Source organism: Photinus pyralis, unplaced genomic scaffold (genome assembly GCF_008802855.1).
Source record: "Photinus pyralis isolate 1611_PpyrPB1 unplaced genomic scaffold, Ppyr1.3 Ppyr1.4_LG9, whole genome shotgun sequence".
In the NCBI taxonomy this organism is placed as follows: domain Eukaryota; kingdom Metazoa; phylum Arthropoda; class Insecta; order Coleoptera; family Lampyridae; genus Photinus; species Photinus pyralis.
In genome coordinates this window covers 7,092,868-7,115,649 of record NW_022170878.1, presented here as the reverse complement: position 1 = coordinate 7,115,649, position 22,782 = coordinate 7,092,868, and the positions used below count along the sequence as shown (strand labels likewise).

The following is a 22,782-nucleotide window of genomic DNA, read 5'->3' as shown; positions in this document are numbered from 1 at the left end:
TCTGACAGCCATGCGGAGGTTACTTACTGTATTGTTGAACTGGTGGAGCTTGTGCGTTCCAGGCCCTTGGTAGTACTGGTTTGTATACGTCAATATTGCTAGTGCCCTTTTGGAAATGATCTACCATTCGATTAATGCTGTTGCTGTTGTAGGCAGGGTTGGCGGTGTGCCTACTGGTACCATCCCACGACTCCAAAGTGTGGGACTTCATGGCCTGTTCGTAGGAGTCGACAGTTGGTCTTACAAAGGCACCACGTTTGGGCCAAACCGGTGGCAAATCCTCGAAGGCGGCCTCAACTGATCCCGTTTCCAAAGCGGCGTCCCACGGCGATTTAATCAACTTCACCCGTGGGCGTACGAACTGTTCCTGAAACCACCAAAAGATCTCCACCACAAACGCCCTCGTAACTCACCTGTATTTGATCAAGCTTCTGATTGTGCTGCGCCCTTTGGGCCGTTTCGGGCAAATAGCTGGGGGTCGGTAAGTGATTGGGGGGTAAAACCGGTATCAAAATCGGCTTTGGAGTCGGGGGTGGCTCGTAGCTCCCTCGTGTACCTTCGGTTTCACCAACGACCCACTTCTCGGACTTCTTGCGCCTCTTCGCGAATAATTCGGCACCTCAACATTTCCAAATGAGACTGGGGGGGGGGGGTGACATTCAGATCAACTCTTACCTTTTCCACGCGGCGAATTCAAATCGCGTACAATCTCTTGGCAAAACTCGGGGGAGAGGGTTGCGTCAATGCTATAACCTTGCTTGCGGAGCGAGTAGATATCCTGCAGTTTACCTCTGGGGTTCATAACAAGCTGCAGAAGCGGCTTGTTCTCATCGTGCCCCTCGACACCAAAACCATTCTCGGCGCCATTCGCTTGACCTGGAATCCCCAAAAGTGTTACGCAATCCACCTGGTTTGTTTGCGGCGCGAGTGCTGCGAAATTTTGGAAATCTTCCCGATCGTGACGAAAAAAATGGAAAGCTACACGTAATTCGGCTACAATTCGAGATGCATCACTTAATATAAACAGTCATACATTATCTGCGAGTATTTCTGAACAAACTGCCACTTACGCAATGGAACGACGAGCGTGGCACCGCGCCAGAACGTTTCGACAAATAAAACCGCTTTGTTTTAAAACGCTTCCGCTCCCGATAACTTGCGAATTTCAGGACTCACCTTCACCCTCGTGCACCCATTTCACGGAGCGCTTTTTTCTGTTGACGTACATGGACTGCCCCTTGCTCGTCTGGTTCGTGGCGTCGCTCAGGGAGCTCGAGATTCGTCGCGCCAATTCCACCTGCTCCTCCATCGTCGGATGGAGGCCCTTCGCGTAGAAGTCGGACGAGGCGAACATCTTCTTCTGGGGCGCGATCTGGGGGGCATCGTGGGCGGGCGTGAAGATCTTCTCCAAGTTGATGGGGCTGGCGACGTTCTCGTCCTGTAAGTTATTTTGCAAGAAAGTTTACGGTGATGCCTTTTGGTCGGCGCATCGTTGCCAATTTTAAGATTTGCGTAAAGGTAATAAATCTACAAAAACCCCTTGATGTTCTCTCCTAATACAATTTTTTTTTCAAAAATAAATACTTTTCTTAAATTCTGGGATGAAAAGTTGTTTTAATCTTGAATACAACGTCTGATTCATACTATAAATTGTGGTATTATCTGGACAAACACCTCCTCATGTACCATGCTGTCCTAATACAAATCTATTTTTCAAAGGATTGCTGTATTAAAACCATAGAACGACATATGAAATGAATATTCTCGTAATCGAAATTGGCAATGTAGAACTGGGGGGTCTAGGGCGAACGGAAGACCCCCCAGTATATGAATGTCTTATGTTAGATCTAGGGAAATAAACGCAAGGGAGTCTGGGGGAGTATGGAATACTAGAAACAGAAAAATTCAATTTTCATTTCCCTACAACTGATATAAAACTTGCGTATACCCCCCCCCCCCCCCCCCCCAGACCCCCCGGTTATACGTTAACCCTCAAAAACTTCAACCCTAAAGACTCTTTCTAAAGATTACTGTATAAGTACTATGGACACTAAACGTTTTGGGGAACAATGTAGAACTGGGGGGTCTAGGGGAATGGAAGCCCCCCCCCCCGTATACGAATGTCTTGTGTTAGATCTAGGGAAATGAACGTGAGGGAGTCTGGGGGAGTATGGAATACTCCCCAAGAAACAGAAAAAATCAGTGTTCATTTTCCTACAACTGAAATAAAACTTGCGTATACTGGGGGGTTTTCCATACCCCCCAGACCCCCCGGCTATACGTTTACCCTCAAAAACTTCAATCCTAAAGACTCTTTCTAATATAAAGATTACTGTATATGTACTATGGACACTAAACGTTTTGGGGAACAATGTAGAACTGGAGGGTCTAGGGGAATGGAAGACCCCCCCCCCCCCAGTATATGAATGTCTTATGTTAGATCTAGGGAAATGAACGTGAGGGAGTCTGGGGGAGTATGGAATACTAGAAACAGAAAAATTCAATTTTCATTTCCTTACAACTGATATAAAACTTGCGTATACTGGGGGGTATTCCATACCCCCCAGACCCCCCGGTTATACGTTAACCCTCAAAAACTTCAACCCTAAAGACTCTTTCTAAAGATTACTGTATAAGTACTATGGACACTAAACGTTTTGGGGAACAATGTAGAACTGGGGGGTCTAGGGGAATGGAAGACCCCCCCCCCCCCCAGTATATGAATGTCTTATGTTAGATCTAGGGAAATGAACGTGAGGGAGTCTGGGGGAGTATGGAATACTAGAAACAGAAAAATTCAATTTTCATTTCCCTACAACTGATATAAAACTTGCGTATACTGGGGGGATTCCATACCCCCCAGACCCCCCGGTTATACGTTAACCCTCAAAAACTTCAACCCTAAAGACTCTTTCTAAAGATTACTGTATAAGTACTATGGACACTAAACGTTTTGGGGAACAATGTAGAACTGGGGGGTCTAGGGGAATGGAAGACCCCCCCCCCCCCCCCCCCAGTATATGAATGTCTTATGTTAGATCTAGGGAAATGAACGTGAGGGAGTCTGGGGGAGTATGGAATACTAGAAACAGAAAAATTCAATTTTCATTTCCTTACAACTGATATAAAACTTGCGTATACTGGGGGGTATTCCATACCCCCCAGACCCCCCGGTTATACGTTAACCCTCAAAAACTTCAACCCTAAAGACTCTTTCTAAAGATTACTGTATAAGTACTATGGACACTAAACGTTTTGGGGAACAATGTAGAACTGGGGGGTCTAGGGGAATGGAAGCCCCCCCCCCCGTATACGAATGTCTTGTGTTAGATCTAGGGAAATGAACGTGAGGGAGTCTGGGGGAGTATGGAATACTCCCCAAGAAACAGAAAAAATCAGTGTTCATTTTCCTACAACTGAAACAAAACTTGCGTATACTGGGGGGTTTTCCATACCCCCCAGACCCCCCGGCTATACGTTTACCCTCAAAAACTTAAATCCTAAACACTCTTTCTAAAGATTACTGTATAAGTACTATGGACACTAAACGTTTTGGGGAACAATGTAGAACTGGGGGGTCTAGGGGAATGGAAGACCCCCCCCCCGTATACGAATGTCTTGTGTTAGATCTAGGGAAATGAACGTGAGGGAGTCTGGGGGAGTATGGAATACTCTCCAAAGAACAGAAAAAAATCAGTGTTAATTTTCTACAACTGAAATAAAACTTGCGTATACTGGGAGTATTCCATACCCCCAGACCCCCCGGTTATACGTTAACCCTCAAAAACCTCAATCCTAAACACTCTTTCTAAAGATTACTGTATAAGTACTATGGACCCTAAACGTTTTGGGGAACAATGTAGAACTTGGGGGTCTAGGGGAATGGAAGACCCCCCCTCTCAGTACACGAATGTCTTATGTTAGATCTAGGGAAATGAATATGAGGGAGTCTGTGGGAGTATGGAATACTCTCCAAGAAACAGAAAAATCAGTGTTAATTTTCCTACAACTGAAATAAAACTTGCGTATACTGGGGGTATTCCATACCCCCCAGACCCACCGGTTATACGTTAACCCTCAAAAACTTCAATCCTAAAGACTCTTTCTAATATAAAGATTACTGTATATGTACTATGGACACTAAACGTTTTCGGGAACAATGTAGAACTGGAGGGTCTAGGGGAATGGAAGACCCTCCCCCCCTCAGTAACGAATGTCTTATGTTAGATCTAGGGAATGAATATGAGGGAGTCCCTGTGGGGTCTGGAATACTCTCCAAGAAACAGAAAAAATCAGTGTTAATTTTCCTACAACTGAAATAATAACTTGCGTATACTGGAGGAGTATTCCATACCCCAGACCCCCGCGGTTATACGTTTACCCTCAAAACACTTCAATCCTAACACTCTTTTAAAGATTACTGTTTAAGTATATGGAACACGTAAGTTTTGGGGAACAAATGTAGAACTTGGGGGTCTTAGGGGATTGGTAAGACCCACCCCCTCTCAGTAAACGAATGTCTTATGTTAGATCTAGGGAAATGAATATGAAAAGGGAGTCTGTGGGAGTATAGAAATACTCTCCAAGAAACAGAAAAATCAGTGTTAATTTTCTACAATGAATAAAACTATGCCGTAATACTGGGGAGTAATTCCATACTGAACTGGGGGGGTCTAGGGGGAAGCACGACCGCCCCCAGAATCGAATGTCTCATGTTTGCATCTAGGGAAATTATGTGAGGGAGTCCTGGGGGGTATGGAATAACTCCCACTGGAAAGTGAAAAACGAATCTTCATTTCCCTACAACTGAAATAGAAACTTGCGTATACGCTGGGGGGTATGGAATACCCCCAGACCCCCGGTTTATACGTTTACCTTCAAAACTTCCAACCCTAAAGATCTTTCTGGAGATTACTGTATAAGTATATGGACCTAAATATTTGGGGAACAATGCAGATGGGGGGGTCTAGGGGGAACGGAAGACCCCCCCAGAATACGAATGTCTCATGTTAGATCTAGGGAAATTAATGTGAGGGAGTCTGGGGGGTATGGAATACTCCCCTGGAAAATGAAAAATCGATTCTTCATTTCCCTACAACTGAAATAAAACTTGCGTATACGGGGGGGTATGGAATCCCCCCCAGACCCCCCGGTTATACGTTTACCCTCAAAAACTTCAACCCTAACGACTCTTTCTAAATATTACTGTGTAAGTACTATGGACACTAAACATTTTGGGGAACAATACAGAACTGGGGGGTCTAGGGGGAACGGAAGACCCCCCCAGAATACGAATGTCTCATGTTAGATCTAGGGAAATTAATGTGAGGGAGTCTGGGGGGTATGGAATACTCCCCCGAAAAAATAAAAATCGAATCTTCATTTCCTACAACGGGAAATTAAAACTTGCCGTATACTGGGGGTTAATCCCATACCCCCCAGACCCCCGGTTATACGTTCACCCTCAAAAACTTCAACTCTAACGACTCTTTCTAAATTACTGTGTAGTACTATGGGACACTAAACATTTTGGGGAACAATTGCAGAACTGGGGGGTCTAGGGGAACGGAAGACCCCCCCAGAATACGAATGTCTCATGTTAGATCTAGGGAAATTAATGTGAGGGAGTCTGGGGGGTATGGAATACTCCCCTGGAAAATGAAAAATCGAATCTTCATTTCCCTACAACTGAAATAAAACTTGCGTATACTGGGGGGTATGGAATACCCCCCAGACCCCCCGGTTATACGTTTACCCTCAAAAACTTCAACCCTAACGACTCTTTCTAAATATTACTGTGTAAGTACTATGGACACTAAACATTTTGGGGAACAATACAGAACTGGGGGGTCTAGGGGGAACGGAAGACCCCCCCAGAATACGAATGTCTCATGTTAGATCTAGGGAAATTAATGTGAGGGAGTCTGGGGGGTATGGAATACTCCCCCGAAAAAATAAAAATCGAATCTTCATTTTCCTACAACTGAAATAAAACTTGCGTATACTGGGGGGTATTCCATACCCCCCAGACCCCCCGGTTATACGTTCACCCTCAAAAACTTCAACCCTAACGACTCTTTCTAAATATTACTGTGTAAGTACTATGGACACTAAACATTTTGGGGAACAATGCAGAACTGGGGGGTCTAGGGGGAACGGAAGACCCCCCCAGAATACGAATGTCTCATGTTAGATCTAGGGAAATTAATGTGAGGGAGTCTGGGGGGTATGGAATACTCCCCCGAAAAAATAAAAATCGAATCTTCATTTTCCTACAACTGAAATAAAACTTGCGTATACTGGGGGGTATTCCATACCCCCCAGACCCCCCGGTTATACGTTCACCCTCAAAAACTTCAACTCTAACGACTCTTTCTGGAGATTACTGTATAAGTACTATGGACACTAAACATTTTGGGGAACAATGCAGAACTGGGGGGGTCTAGGGGGAACGGAAGACCCCCCCAGAATACGAATGTCTCATGTTAGATCTAGGGAAATTAATGTGAGGGAGTCTGGGGGGTATGGAATACTCCCCTGGAAAATGAAAAATCGATTCTTCATTTCCCTACAACTGAAATAAAACTTGCGTATACTGGGGGGTATGGAATACCCCCCAGACCCCCCGGTTATACGTTTACCCTCAAAAACTTCAACCCTAACGACTCTTTCTAAATATTACTGTGTAAGTACTATGGACACTAAACATTTTGGGGAACAATGCAGAACTGGGGGGTCTAGGGGGAACGGAAGACCCCCCCCCAGAATACGAATGTCTCATGTTAGATCTAGGGAAATTAATGTGAGGGAGTCTGGGGGGTATGGAATACTCCCCCGAAAAAATAAAAATCGAATCTTCATTTTCCTACAACTGAAATAAAACTTGCGTATACTGGGGGGTATTCCATACCCCCCAGACCCCCCGGTTATACGTTCACCCTCAAAAACTTCAACTCTAACGACTCTTTCTAAATATTACTGTGTAAGTACTATGGACACTAAACATTTTGGGGAACAATGCAGAACTGGGGGGGTCTAGGGGGAACGGAAGACCCCCCCAGAATACGAATGTCTCATGTTAGATCTAGGGAAATTAATGTGAGGGAGTCTGGGGGGTATGGAATACTCCCCTGGAAAATGAAAAATCGATTCTTCATTTCCCTACAACTGAAATAAAACTTGCGTATACTGGGGGGTATGGAATACCCCCCAGACCCCCCGGTTATACGTTTACCTTCAAAAACTTCAACCCTAAAGACTCTTTCTGGAGATTACTGTATAAGTACTATGGACACTAAACATTTTGGGGAACAATGCAGAACTGGGGGGGGGGGGGGTCTAGCAGTATGAGTTATTTCAGAAACGGAAGGAAATAATAAATACCTTGACGTATTAAGTTCTCCCAATTCAAATTTCTGGGTCAAACATGACCAGAACTCGCATGGGGGTGTTATTTTTATACCCCTCCTATGGGTTTGAAGAACATAATACGTGAAAAGGCCTGGGTTAATACAAAAAATAAATAAATAAATAAAAAAACATGTATGTTGGTTCTCATTCCCACTTTTTGAGCTCTACAAGACAACAAAGTTGAAAGGTGTTGGTTCCAACAGGATGGTGCACCCGCACACAACGCTCTAATCGCGCGAGAATACCTATGTCGAATAGTTTCCTGGAAAATAGAAAATTTATTTGTTTAAATATCACTAAATTCTTTGATAACATTCTCGGTGACAATTTTTGGAATTTCTGCCGCCCAGATATTTTGAAAAAATGTTGAGAAGAGTATCAAGGTGTTTTCGAATAGTAGAATTTAAAACAGCGGTACCTCTTCGGGTATTATCCTCTCCTAATGCAAACCTTTTCAAAAATTGATTTCTCTGCATCACAGAAACCCAAAATTCACTATCAAATTTTCGTACAAAATTGTGAGAGAATGATCCCCAAAAACCATTGAAATTGAATTGAAAGTGTAGTCATTTTTTTTTCAAAATCTCTACCGGCGCCACCTGCTGTCTAAAAACGGAAGTTGTACAAGAGCGCCCTAAGCGTAATTTCAGATGTTTTTCAACACCTGTGGATGAAACACCATAAAAGGTCGAGACGTTGCCGTTTTTTCGTGGAAGTGTTTTGTCTTCCTAACATCATATTGAATGTGTCATTTCCGTGGGCACGAAAACGTGCACTTTTCCGCCGCTTTTATTTTTAAAACGCACTTATGAATCATGCTATTTTTACACCGAAAATTGGGACTGGAAGCGTCCGATCATACAAAAACACTAAATTCACTTACGGCGAAATGTACGTGCTTCTCTTTCACCCTGTACTCCTCACTTTTCTCACTGCACGCAGAATAAATTCCACCACCAAGAAACATGACGCACGCTGGAATGTTACGAAGGAATCGACGGAAGAAAACTGAAATTTTACACGCGACGCGGTGCGTGTAAAAGAAAACGCAGAATCGAACCGGAGCCAAATTGCGTCTGTCTAATTTTAGACACGAAATATTACCAATTAATAATTAATTAGCACCCCTCATCCTGGAGTTGGCGATCGGCCAGATCGACAAAAAAAGGACTTACCAGACCGACTCGAAACACGCGCCTCGTTAGGTCAGTGAGGAACTCCTTTTTGGCGGGATCTTTGCGATCGGACGGCTTGAAGCCCCTGCGCGTTTCGATGACGCTACTCGTGCTCAGCGACTTCTGCAAGCCGGGCCGAGCGCCGGGGGTGAGCTGGTAGCTGCTCACGCTCCGATTGATCGTGTACGAACTGTGGCTCGTCTTGGAAATTTGCCTCATTTTGGCAGTTCGAAACACTGACACCAACTAACTACGTACATGATAACACCAATGGCGGCCGTAAAACGGGCCAGAAGCCTAGAAATAATCTGCCAGGAGAATTTGGTTTCGGCAACTGGCTGGACGGCTTCCAAAAACAGCAAGCGCACCAATCAACGATTAACGTTGCTGCACATTTGCAACAGGGGGATCAAATCGATCGAACAGGTGGATATGATGATACTTACCAGCGTTGCGGCGTAGTCGGACGACGCGTAGGTGCTGTAACTTTCGCGAAGCTCGTCGGTGCAGCGCTGCAAAAGAGAAAAAGAGCCCTAGGTTAGTGGCACGTGGTGATGATGCCCATACCATTATTCAAGAGGTACTGTACCTACCGGTCACTTTTCGGCGGGTATTTTTACATTTTTATTATTATCCGAAACGCCCTCGCCCAATTCGTTTAAACAAAGATTTCCGCATAGACGTCGGACGGAGAGGTGTGTGGGAGGCCGTCCGAAAATCGCGCTAATCCACTCGGTTTGAAGTGGAATTTATTTTCGTTCCGTTTTGTATCGAAGTTTTTTTTGGACGCAATACAGTTCAAGGAACTTGGTGGTATGAGCAGTTCTTAGTGAGAGTGGACGTCCATCGAACGTTCGTTCTAGATGTACAGAGCACGTACTCCCAAGGAATGATTTCCTCCATCCTCCAATCAATTGCAGACTCCGGACGCGTCCGTCGAACGTCTATTGTTCCAGCTAAATGGAATACTTAGGGCGAAGTGCAGAGATAACGTTCACTCCATATCTTCCTTCTTCTCACTACGGTCCCTCCACTTTGACCCTGTCTTAAAATTGTCTCACATAACACATGTCCATAATATTTCAAACTTCTCTTCAATCTTCCATAATTCCTCGATTCTGTCCTTTAGCTTCCCATCTTCCTTCATTTTCCATACTTTTCCTTTTCCACTCCACTCCACCTTCCTTCCATTCTTCAGGTAGTCATGCTGAATAGATTCCTTATCTTTTCCTCGGCCCTATTTGTGGCGAAAATCATTTCGTATTTTATCCCTCCCTGCCGCTTTCCCTTTCAGTCTCTTTAATTGCAGCTCAATTTCTTCTATCCTTTAACCTCCTCTCTTCCCACCCCCTCTTTCTCTTGCTTTCCTTGTAGTACTTTAATAAAGTGTCGTTTCCAGCCTTCTACTTCTTCCCACCTCTTCTATTTTGCTCTGTTTATCATCTTTCAAAAGTAGTTCTCTGTTTTTCTTTCACTGATTTGTTTTTCGAATTCCTTTTCTTTACATTTTCATGTGTACTTTTTCCTGTTTTCTCAACTTTTTCTTTCTACATCACTATTCTATACCTGTTACTCTCTTCTGTGCACTCTCTGTCCAATCACACCATTATATTTTTTCTCCCCTCCACTTCAATTATTTGTTTCCACGTTATTGCTTTTTTTTAATTAAAATGCCAACTTTCCCTCTCCTCTTTCCTTTCATTTACCATAATTTCTACTAACTTATTTTATGCCATTCATTCCATCTCTGTTGTATATCTATCAGTATCAATTTCTTCTCTTCACTCCATATCTTCCTTCTTCTCACTACGACCCCTCCACATTGACCCCCCTCCCTTTCCCCATTTGACTCAAATAACACATGTCCACAATATTTCAAACTCGGTCCGTTCAATATTTACCCTCATTCTTGTCTTTTCATATAATTCCTCGATTCTGTCCTTTACCTTCTTGTCTATGCTCCCATCTTCCATCACTTTCCATACTTTTCCCTTTTCACTCCACTATTACTCCTTCCTTTCTTCAGGTAGTCTTGCTTAATAGATTCCTTACCTTTTCCTCGGCCCTATTTGTGGTGAAAATCATATCCTATTTTATCCCTCCCTGTCGCTTTTCCTTTCAGTCTCTTTAACTGCAGCTCAATTTCTTCTCTCCTTTAACCACCTCTCTTCCCACCTCCTCTTTCTCCCGCTTTCCTTGTAGTACTTTAATAAAGTGTCGTTTCCAGCCCTCTATTTGTTCCCACCTGTTCTATTTTTCTCTGTTTATCATCGTCCAAAAGTACTTCTTTGTTTTTCTTTACTGATTTGTTTCTTCTTTTTCTTTACATTTTCTTGTATACGATTTCCTGTTTTCTCAACTCTTTCTCCTGCTCTTTAACATCATTATTCTATATCTGTTTCTCTCTTCTGTGCACTCTCTTTCTCTCCAATTACTCCATTATATTTTCTGTCCCCTCCACTTCAATTATTTGTTTCCACGTTATTGCTTTTTTTCATTAAAATGCTCCCCTCTCCTCTTTTCTTTCATTTACCATAATTTCTACTAACTTATTTTATGCCATTCATTCCATCTCTGTTATATAGCTATCAGTATTAATTTCTTTTCTTCACTCCATATCTTCCTTCTTCTCACTACGATCCCTCCACTTTGACCCCTCCATTTGACTCACATAACACATGTCCATAATATTTCAAACTCGTTCTCTTCAATTTTTACCCTCATTTTTGCCTCTTCATATAATTCCTCGATTCTGTCCTTGTCTATCTCTGCGTTCTTTGTTATTGTAAATAAATTTCTCTGTCCAAACCCCCACCTTTTATTCTCCCGCTCTCTTTTTCACTAGTACTTTTTCTATGACTCTCCATCTATATTATTTATCTTGCACCATTAATTTTCAATTCCCGCTTTCCCTTTCGGCCACTTTCTAATTCCTCTCTGTGTCCTTACATATCCTACTTCCCCTAATCATTTCCCTCTTCTTTTCCCATGTTAGTTCCGCGTCTATTACTTTATTTCTCCGCACTTCAATTTTTCTCATTTTTTTTAAGTTTTAAGTGCCGTTTCTCTCTCTTTTCCTTTTTCCATTCTTCTTTCTTTTAATGTTATATCATTCCTGATCTTTTCTCTTTCCTTTCTCTCATTTTCTTCCTTTAGTTTTGGTGTCGTTTCCATCAGTTCCTCTTTTTTATTATCTCTTCTCTTCATTTCTCCATAATGTTCTCTTTCCATTATCCATTTGCTCTTTTCTTGCTTATTTCCTCCTTTACTCCCTTCATCATTTTTTCATTACTTTGTTCATGTTTTTCGCTTCTCCTGCAATAAACTAACCCCCCCCCTTCCCTCTCTGTCTTCGCTTTGTTTCGATGATCTTATGATCTTCTTCCTTCTAAACACTTCAGACGTCCATCTAACGTCCATTTAGTGTCCATTGCATGTACGCACTGCGACCGTTTATTTTTCTTTTTCTAGACGAACACAAGGTAGAGAAGCACAACGAACGTTGTGAGTAACCCATTTCCGAAGGGTCCAAAAGTGCAGAAACAACGTCTACTAATTTTTTTGGGAATTGACATCCATCTTACGTACATTTTAGGTGCACGTTGTGTGTACTCACTGCGACCGTACCTATTTAATTTTCCAAGTGAACAAAATTCAGAGGAGTGTCACAAATTTTGGGAATAACTCATTTCCGAAGTTTCTCTAAGAGCAGAAACAACGTCAACCCATTTCTTTTAGAGTGAACGTCAATATAACGTCTATTTTAGGTGGATATTGCATGTATTCGCGGCGGCCGTGCCTTTTTCTGTTTTCCTGATGAACAAAATGCAGAGGAGTGCTACAATTTTTGGTAATAACTCACCTCCGAAGGTTTTCTAAGTACAGGAACAACGCCCACCTAGGTTTTCGAGAATGGACGTCCATGCAACGTCCATTTTAAGTGCACATTAGATGTACTCACTGCGGCCGTGCCTTTTTCTTTTTCTAAGTGGGAAACGACCCACTTTTTAAGTTGTATAAGTGAAAAAAACATCCTTCCACCTATTTTTTTTATCAACGTCTATCTAACGTCCATTTTAGGTACACATTGCATCTACTCACTGCGGTCGTGTCTTTTTGTTCTAAAAAGTGAAGAAACACTATGCATGTGCCGATGTGCTTATAAAGAATATATAGGGCTTAAAACATCTGAAAAGTCCTTTCCATGAGTAAGTACTTCTAGGCATAGTTCTGGAAGTTGTTAGGGCATCCAAACCGAAGATTTTTGGCTTCTTGATGTTGGAATATACTTTTTGGATCGTTTAGTACAGAATCAACCTTCGTCCAATTAAATATTCCAGAATTCTAGAATGAACATGGAACATCCATTGCAAATGTACGTTGCATGTACGCACGATGGACTTTAATCAAATATGGAGCGGAAGTGGAAGCTTAAAATTGATTTGCACCTTTTCTGTAATTTTCTATTTTACTCTCCTAAATGTAGAATTATGCCTATATACCTCCATTGCATGTCCATCAGACGTCCATGGATGTACGTACATAAAAAACCTCTTTTTTTAACGGTTTTTGTATTCGAAAATGAAACTTTAATGTACAGTGGAAAATTTCATATCCAGTATAGACCTATAGTGGACATGAAATGGACATTCGTCTTCAATGGGCAATTGACACAAAATTAGATACAAATTCCTGCAAACGTCCATTTTACATCCATTTTAGGTCCATGGAATGGTTTAAATTAGAATGAGCGTGTACCTGTGTGTAGAATGGTTGTGGTGAGCGAAAGTCGCGTGGTAGGGTGCATGGTCTCGGTGGCAGTGTGGTGGGTAAACACGAAGGCAAGCGGGCGACCCACGAGTCTTTCGGTTTTTGTCCGTACTACAAACTCGTGCGGTTAGACATTGAAATGCGACACGCACTCACCTGAGTTCCGTACGTGGTGCTCGACTTCTCGAAGTTGTACACCTTCTCGCTCTCGTTCATCCTTCTCGATCCGTCCGCGCTCCGCAGCTCGCGATCCTTCGCCGCGTACGTGTCGATCTCCGATATGATCTCCTTGAGGGCGTCCTTGATCTTCTCCTCCTTTATTTCGGACTTGTGCGAGGTCGAGTGCTCCTGCACGGGCACGAAGATGGGACTCTTGCGCAGGATCGGCTGGTAGATCTTGGACTCGGCGTGCTGGAACGTCGGCTCGGCGTTGAAGGGCTGGAGCGGTACTTTGGGTTGAGGCGGTTCGGCCAGAAGACTCATCGGGACGTTTCGGAAGGCGCTGGGTGGGTAATTGGATGGGCGTTGGGTTTGGGTGGTCGCGCTGATTTGGGCTTGGGGGGCCACTGGGATGTAGTGTTGTTGAGGGGGAGTGATCGGTTGATATTTAGTCTGAGGAATTTGGTTTTGGGGTGAAGTCTGTTGCGTGGGTGTAGATGGAACGGTATGAACAGTTTGAGTTTGAGGACCTGAGTGGACTGGAGGGGTTGATTGTGGTTGAGCCTCTGCTGAATGAACTTTGGGAGGATCTGGTTGACGTACAGGGTGGTCCTTAGAAGTTTGTTGGGCGGGTGCAGATGGAACAGTATGAACAGTTTGAGTTTGAGGACCTGAGTATTGGACTGGTGGGGCTGATTGTGGTTGAGCCTCTGCTGAATGAACTTTGGGAGGATCTGGTTGATGTACAGGGTGGTCCTTAGAAGTTTGTTCAGTGGGTGCAGATGTAAGGGTATCAACAGTTTGACTTTCAGGACCCGAAGGTTGGCTTGCAGGAGTTGATTGCGGTTGAACCTCTACTGAATGGACTTTGGGAGGATCGGGTGTATGTACAGGGTGGTCCTTCGAAGTTTGTTGCGTTGGTGCAGATGGAACGGTATCAACACTTGGACTTTCAGCACTTGAAGGTTGGGTTGATTGTGGTTGAGCCTCTGCTGAATGAACATTAGGAGAATCGGGTTGAGTGGGTGCAGATGGAGGGGCATCAACAGCTTGGTCTGGAGGATGTGCAGGTTGGCTTGTTGTTGATTGTGGCTGGGTATCTGCTGAATGTACTTTGGGTGGATCCGGTGGCTCTACAGGGTGGTCTGAAGGTGTTTGTTGAGTGGGTGCAACAGCTTGGTCTTTAATAATTTCCTGTGGTTGTGCGGGTTGGTCTACTGGCTCAGATTCTCGTTCTTTGGGCTTAGGCTGAGAAGGAGTACTTGCATCTGGTTGGTCTGTGGAAGGTTCCTTTGGAACTACTTTCTCTTCACCTTTACTCTCAGCCTGTTTCGCCTCATTCCCCGTTGGTGCAGTTTCTGGCACTGCCTTTGACTGCGATTCTGCAACCTCCTTCGTTGGAGTTGTCTTTTCCTCTTTCTGTACATCTTCCTCGCCATTCTGAGAAGTAACAGAAGCGGTAGACTTCTCCAAAGCTTTCGCCTCACTTTCCAATTGCTTGGCGATCTCAAACGACTTCGGGGGTTCCAGAGGCTGTAAGGGTTCGAACGGTTTGATAGGTTCAAATGGTTTGACTTGCGACGGTTGGGGTGTTGTTGGCGTCGAGGTCGGTGCGGGAGAGGTCTCCTTTGGCTTATCCTCAACCGCCTCAGGTGGCGGTTTCGAAGCGGGGGCCACTTCCGGTTCTTCTTCCTTTAACATTGCTATTATTACAATATCTTAGTTGTGTGCAGATTTAAGCCAACCGAATACGAAAACTATTGGGGTGGAGCTAAGAACAAAGGGAACGTTAGTGGAGGATACAGAACGAATGCCTATTCTTAACTTACAGTAGGCAGATCTACCTTTTAAAAGTTACCATACAGCAATGAACTCAAATGCCGGTAACTTTTGGTTAATGCCCTTTAATCCTAATTTTTAAATTTCCAATTTTTGCTTTCTATGCAATTCTAATTGGTTGAGGTTTCTGTAGAAAACTGTTCTGCTACTTTTGTGCTACTAAACACAATTTTCACCTGCTTTGCTATGTTGCGGAACAAGCAGAAAAATAGCATGCAGGTAGCATAAAATTGCTTTGGATACGCACAAAACTCTTTACGTCAATAGCAATAGCTAACTAGCGTCGTCAATTATGTCCTGCAATGAACGTATCTAAAGTAGCTCACAAATAGCAGTCGGACTTAAAAAAAACCGTTTCTTTTGTGCTAATTATCTAATTTTTATGTTATCTAAGGTGACCATAGGAAAACCTTGCTCATTTGGGAGATCTAAATTCTCCCACAAAATTGCTACGATACTATCCCATTGCGTCGTACCATTATTTCGAGCTTGATCTGTTTAGTGGACAACGAGGATCGGTCTATAACCATTTCAGAAGTCGATAGTAGAAACGTGTCACCAAAATTAGTTCACAATCTCATATACCAACCTCGGATTGATCTAACCCAGCACTGTAGCACAAAATTAGCACAAGATGAGAAAATTGTTTGTGAAAATATTCGCAAAGCTTGCATCATAGGTACCATAAACTTACAGCATTATTAGAAGTAAAATTAGATATTATAGATATCATAAGCAGTATATAGCATAAAAATAGCACACAAATTTTAATAGCATACGATTAAATAGCACAGAATTAGCACTATTTCAGTAGACAATATTATACCATGCATCACAAAAGTAGTTGAAAAAATAGCGCAAAATCCATGGTTATAAGTATTTCAGTTAAACAATTTGTAGCAACAGCAACTTTGGCCTAATCATGGATTTTACTCACTTTTTGTTAGTAGGAGACGAACTAAATTACCCAAAAGAATTTATAATGGTGCTTTCAGATTCCTGTGTTAGGTTTCATCCACGGGTGAAAAAAATCCTTGGGGGTGCGATGGAAAATTGCCAAGGGGTGGATGTGAAAGGTGGTTTTAAGGGATGAAAGAATTGTTGAGGTTAAATTTGGTAAAAAATTAGCAAAGGGTTGTTACGACATGACTTTGCTTGGAATTGGTGGCTCATTAAGTAAAGAAAGAGGGACGAAAAGAATCGTTAAGGGTGCAGAACGGTTAAACATAATAAAAATGGTTAAAGGGAGGTTCTGACATGCTTATTCTTGAAATTGGTGGTGTAAGAACTGTGGGAAAGTGATTTGAAAGGGCAAAGAAAATTGGTGAGGGTGCATAAGGGTTAAACTCGATGGAAAATGGCCAAAGGGTGGCTATGACAAGCTTATTCTTGAAGTTGGTGGCGCATTAGGTAAAGAAGGATACTTTAAGGGATGAAGTAAATGGTTGAGGCTAGAAACGGGTTAAACTTGAGGGATATGGGTAAAGGGGTGGCTGTGACATGAAATTGGTGACGCGAAGAAGTAAGGAAAATTGACTATAAAGGGCGATAAGAAATGTTGAGGGTGTAGAAGGACTAAATTTGATGCAAAATGGGTACAGGGTTGATCTCACATGTTTATTCCTGGAGGTGTGAGGCAAGAAATGTGGCAGCGTGATTTCAAAGGGTGGAGAAGGGATAAACTTGATAGAAAATGAGTGAGGGGTGGTTGTGACATGGTTTTTCTAGAAATTGGTAGCGCAAAACGTTCAGAAAGGGAACTTTAAGGGATGAAAAAACTGGTTGAGGATGCATAACTCGATGGAAAATTGCCAAAGGGTGACTGTGACGTGCCGATTCTTGTAATTGGTGGAGCAATAAGTAAGAAACAGTGATTTCAATGGGCAAACATATTGCTGAGGGCGCATAAGGGTTAAAGTCGATGGAAACTGACCAAGAGGTGGTTGTGACAAATTTATTCTTAGAATTGGTGGTGTAAAAAGTAAAGAAACGGGGCTTTAAGAGAATGAAAAATGGGTTGAGGGTGCAGAAGAGATTAATTTGATGGCAATGACCAAAGGGTTGTAGTAACATGCTTTTGCTTGGAATTAGTGGTGGAAGAAATATAGAAAGAGGTTTTTAAGGGATGAAGAAATAGTTGAGGATGCAGGCGGTTTAGACTGGATGAAGAATGGGGTAGGGGGTGGCTGTGACATGCTTATGCTTGAGACTGGTGCCGCAAAAAGTAAAGAAATGGGACTTTAAGGGATGCAGAAACTGTTTGAGGGTGCATATGGGTTAAAGTGTATGAACAAATGACTAAAGGGCTGTTGACACATGTTTAGTCTTGGAATTGGTGGGTAAAGCAACGGGACATTAAGGGATGAAAAGAATGGTTGGAAGTGAGTAAGGGTTAAACTTGATGAAAAATGAGTGAGGGGTTGTTGTAACATGCTTATACATGGTTACGAAGTAAGGAAAGAGCACTGTAAGGGATGAAAACAGTGGTTTGGAGTGCAGAATGGTTAAACTGGGGTGGTTGTGGCATTTTTACTCTTGAAATTGGTGCCTCATGAACATATAAGAAGAGGACTTTAAGGGATGAAACAAATGGTTGGGGCGCAGAAGGGTTAAGCTTGATGAAAATTTAGTAAGGGGTTGCTGTCACATGCTTATTCTTGAGATTTATGGCGCAAAAGTAAGGAAAATCATTTCACAGGGCGAAAAAATGGTAGAGGGTGCAGAAGCGTTAAACTCGATGGAAAATGACCAAATGCCGGTTATGACAATCTTACTCATGCAATTGGTGGCGTATGAGGTATAGAAAGTTGACTTTAAGGGATGAAACAAGTAGTTGAAGGTGCAGAAGGGTTACACTTGATGGAAAATGGTTTAAGGGTGGTAGTGCCATCCTTATTATTGGAATTGGTGGCACAAGAAACAAGGAGAACTGACTTTAAGGGGCGAAAAAAATTTTGAGGGTGAAGATGGGTTAAACTTGATAGATCATTAATGAAGGGTGGTGATTGTGAGATGATTTGTGACGCAAAACGTTCATAAAGGGGATATTAAAGGATCAAAAAACTGGTTGAGGGTGAATAAGTGTTAAACTCGATGTAAAATGGACAAGGGGTGGTTAAAGCTGATACTATAAGTGACGAAATAAGTGGTTGACGGTGCGAAAAGGTTAAACTTGATGGAAAATGTGTAAGGGATGGTTGTGACTTGTCTGATCTTGGAATTAGTGGCGTACGTAGTACGGAAAGGGGACTTCTAGGGTGACTTTGAGGGATCAAAAAAATGGTGGACGATCCAAAAGGGTTAACAGGATAAAAAATGGGCAACGGGAGACTGTGGTGCGCTTGTTCTTAGAATTACTGGTACAAACGGTATGGAATGCGTATTTACGCAGGAAGAAGTAAATAAAACGGACGTTAAGGGATGAAAAATGGATGAGGGTGCAGAATGGGTTAAATTTGATGAAAAATGAGTACAAGACTGTAGTGACATGCATATTCTAGGAAATTGCGGCGCAAGAAGTAAGGGCAAGGGACTTTAAGGGATGAGAAATGTGGTTGAAAGTGGAGAAGGGTTACACTTGATGGAAAATGGTTCAAGGGTGCTTGTGACATTCCCAAATTTGGAATTGGTGGCCCAAGAAATATGAAAAGGCGATTTCAAACAGTGAATGAAGTTGTTGAGGGTGCATACGGGTTGAACTCGATGGAAAATGCCCAAGGGGTGGTTTTGACAAACCAATTCTTGGAATTTATGTCGTAAGAAGTAAATCAAGGGCACTTAAGGGATCAAAAAGGTCGTTGAGGGTGGAAAATGGTTAAAGAGGGGTAGTGACGTGTCTAATTTTGAAATTGGTAGTCCATTAGGTAAAGAAAGGGTACTTTAAGGAATGAAATAAATGGTGGACGTTTCGAAAGGGTTGTTGGAAAATGGGTAAGAAGTGGTTGTGACGATATAAAATATTTAGGGCGTAGAAGGACTAAATTTGATGCAAAATGGGCACAGGGTTGATGTCACTTACTTATACCTGGGGTTGTGGGACAAGAAGTACGGCAACGTGATTTCTAAGGGTAGAAAAAATTTTGTTTAGTGTGCAGAAGAGTAACACTGGGTGAAAAATAGGCAAAGGGAAGTAATTCTTGGAATTTGTGGCGCATGAAGAAAAGAAAGGAAGTTTTAAGGGATGAAAAAATGCTTGTGGGTGCAAAAGTGTTAAACTGGATGAAAATGAAGTAAGGGTTGTAGTCACATAGGTACTTATTCTTGGAATTGGGGTCTCATAAAGTAAAGAAAGGCTATTTTAAGCTACGAAAAATTGTTTGAGGGTGCAGAATGGTTAAACAGGGTGAAAAATGAGTAAAGGGTTGTTGTGGCTGCTTATTCTTAGAATTAGTAGCGGACGAAGTATGGAAAAGTGCCTTTGAAAGTAAAAAAAATCTTGAGGGTCCAGAGGGGTTAAACTTGATCGCAAGTGGCTAAAGTGAGGTTGTATTGAACTTACTCCTAAAATTGGTGGCGCAAGTAGTAAAGTAAGAGGATTTCAAGGGATGAAAAAAATAGCTGAGGATGCAGAAGAGAAAATGGCTAAAGGGTCGTTGATAAATGCTTATTCTTGGAATTGATGACGCAGGAAGTAGAGTAACAAGGCTTTAAGGGATGAAAAAAATGGTTGAGGGTGAAAAACGGAAAAAACTTGCTATATAACAGCTAGAGGGTTGTGCTACATGCTTATTCATCGAATTTGTGGCGGAAGAAGTACCGAAAGAGGATTTTAAGGGACTAAAACAATTGTTGAGGGTGCAGAAGAGAAAAACTTGATGAACAATGGCTAAATGGTTGTTCGCACGTGCTTATTCATGGTATTGGCGGAGGAAGAAGTATAGAAAATGACTTTAAGGGATGAAAAAAATGGTTGAGCGTGGAGAAGGGATAAAAAATAAGTAAATTGACACACTTATTCTTGGGATTGGTGGTGTAAGGTGTATGGACAAAGTGATTTCAAAGGGCGATGAGAATTTTAAGGGTACAGCAGGGTTAAACTGGTTGAAAGGTGAGTAAAGGGTTGGTGTGAATGCTTGTTTTTAAAACTGATGGCTCAAGGAGTATGGGAAAGTGATTTCAGAGGGCGAAAAAAATTGCTGAGGGTGCAGAAGGGAAAAACTCGATGGATAATGACCAAATGGAGGTTATGATAATTTTACTCTTGCAATTGGTGGCGTATGAGGTATAGAAAGTTGACTTTAAGGGATGAAACGAGTAGTTGAAGGTGCAGAAGGGTTACACTTGATTGAAAATGGTTTAAGGGTGGTAGTGCCATTCATATTATTGGAATTGGTGGCACAAGAAGTAAGGAGAATTGACTTTAAGGGGCGCAAAAAGTTTTGAGGATGCAGAAGGGTAAAACTTGATGGAAATTTAGTGAAGGGTTGATGTCACATGCTTATTTATGAAATTTGTGGCGCAAGAAGGAAGGGAAAGTGATTTCAAAGAGCGAAAAAGTATGGTGAGTGTGCAGAAGGGTTAAACTTGATAGCAAATGAGTGAAGGGTGGTTGTGGCATGATTTTCTTGAAATTTGTGGCGCAAAATGTTTATAAAGGGTATATTAAAGAATCAAAAAACTGGTTGGGGGTGCATAAGTGTTAAACTCGATGTAAAATGGCCAAGGGCTGGTTAAAGGTGGTCCTATAAGTTACGAAATAAGTGGTTGACGGTGCGAAGGGGTTAAACTAGGTGGAAAATGTGTAAGGGGTGGTTGTGACTTGTCTATTCTTGGAATTAGTGGCGCACGTAGTACGGAAAGGGGACTTCTGGGGGGACTTTTAGGGATCAAAAAAATGGTTGACGATTCAAAAAGATTAAACAGGATAAAAAATTACTAACGGGAGGCTGTGGCACGCTTGTTCTTGGAATTACTGGTACAAATGGTATGGAATGCTTATTTACGCAAGAAGAAGTTAATAAAAGGGATTTTAAGGGATGAAAAATGGACGAGGGTGCAGAATGGGTTAAATTTTATGAAAAATGAGTACAAGACTGTAGTGACATGCATATTCTAGGAAATGGCGGCGCAAGAAGTAACGACAAGGGACTTTAAGGGATGAGAAACGTGGTTGAAAGTGGAGAAGGGTTACACTTGATGGAAAATGGTTCAAGAGTGCTTGTGACACTCCCAAATTTGGAATTGGTGGCCCAAGAAATATGAAAAGGCGATTTCAAACAGTGAATGAAGTTGTTGAGGGTGCATACGGGTTGAACTCGATGGAAAATGGCCAAGGGGTGGTTTTGACAACCAATTCTTGGAATTTGTGTTGTAAGAAGTAAACCAAGGGGTCTTAAGGGATCAAAAAGGTCGTTGAGGGTGGAAAATGGTTAAAGAGGGGTAGTGGCATGTCTAATTTTGAAATTGGTAGTCCATTAGGTAAAGAAAGGGTACTTTAAATGGTGGACGTTTCGAAAGGGTTGTTGGAAAATGGGTAAGAAGTGGTTGTGACGATACAAAATATTTAGGGTGTAGAAGGACTAAATTTGATGCAAAATGGGCACAGGGTTGATGTCACTTACTTATACCTGGGGTTGTGGGACAAGAAGTACGGCAACGTGATTTCTAAGGGTAGAAAAAATTTTGTTTAGTGTGCAGAAGAGTAAGACTGGGTGAAAAATAGGCAAAGGGAAGCTATTCTTGGAATTTGTGGCGCATGAAGAAAAGAAAGGAAGTTTTAAGGGATGAAAAAATGCTTGTGGGTGCAAAAGGGTTAAACTGGATGAAAATTAAGTAAGGGTTGTAGTATTCTTGGAATTGGGGTCTCATAAAGTAAAGAAAGGCTATTTTAAGGTATGAAAAATTGTTTGAGGGTGCAGAATGGTTAAACAGGGTGAAAAATGAGCAAAGGGTTGTTGTGGCTGCTTATTCTTAGAATTAGTAGCGAACGAAGTATGGAAAAGTGCCTTTGAAAGTAAAAAAAATCTTGAGAGTCCAGAGGGGTTAAACTTGATCGCAAGTAAGAGGATTGCAAGGGGTGAAAAAAAATAGCTGAGGGTGCAGAAGAGAAAATGGCTAAAGGGTCGTTGACAAATGTTTATTCTTGGAATTGATGGCGCAAGAAGTAGAGTAACAAGGCTTTAAGGGATGAAAAAAAATGGTTGAGGGTGAAAACCGGAAAAAATTGCTATATAACAGTTAGGGGAGTGTGACACATGTTTATTCATGGAATTTGGTGGCGCAAGAAACACCGAAAGAGGGTTTTAAGGGACGAAAACAATTGATGAGGGTGCAGAAGGGAAAAACTTGTTGAACAATGGCTAAATGGTTGTTCGCACGTGCTGATTCATGGTGTTGGCGGAGGAAGAAATATAGAAAATGATTTTAAGGGATGAAAAAACGGTTGAGCGTGCAGAAGGGATAAAAAATTAGTAAATTGACACACTTATTC

General features: G+C 42.2%; 1 protein-coding gene across 5 annotated transcripts in view; it reads right to left on the bottom strand.

Annotated features, from left to right (window-relative positions):
• Nucleotides 1-22,782, bottom strand: part of LOC116180128 (titin) — a 36,442-nt gene that overhangs the window by 2,496 nt on the left and 11,164 nt on the right. For 4 of the 5 annotated variants that reach the window (XM_031499981.1, XM_031499982.1, XM_031499978.1 and 1 more), the window contains 7 exons: nt 13,512-15,206; nt 13,344-13,466; nt 9,032-9,097; nt 1,177-1,438; nt 676-876; nt 414-619; nt 28-367 (listed from right to left, as the gene is read on the bottom strand). In XM_031499981.1, the coding sequence (XP_031355841.1) occupies nt 28-367; nt 414-619; nt 676-876; nt 1,177-1,438; nt 9,032-9,097; nt 13,344-13,466; nt 13,512-15,206 (2,893 nt within the window). The remainder of the gene's footprint in view (nt 1-27; nt 368-413; nt 620-675; nt 877-1,176; nt 1,439-9,031; nt 9,098-13,343; nt 13,467-13,511; nt 15,207-22,782) is intronic. The other variant, XM_031499980.1, reaches the window with a different exon arrangement.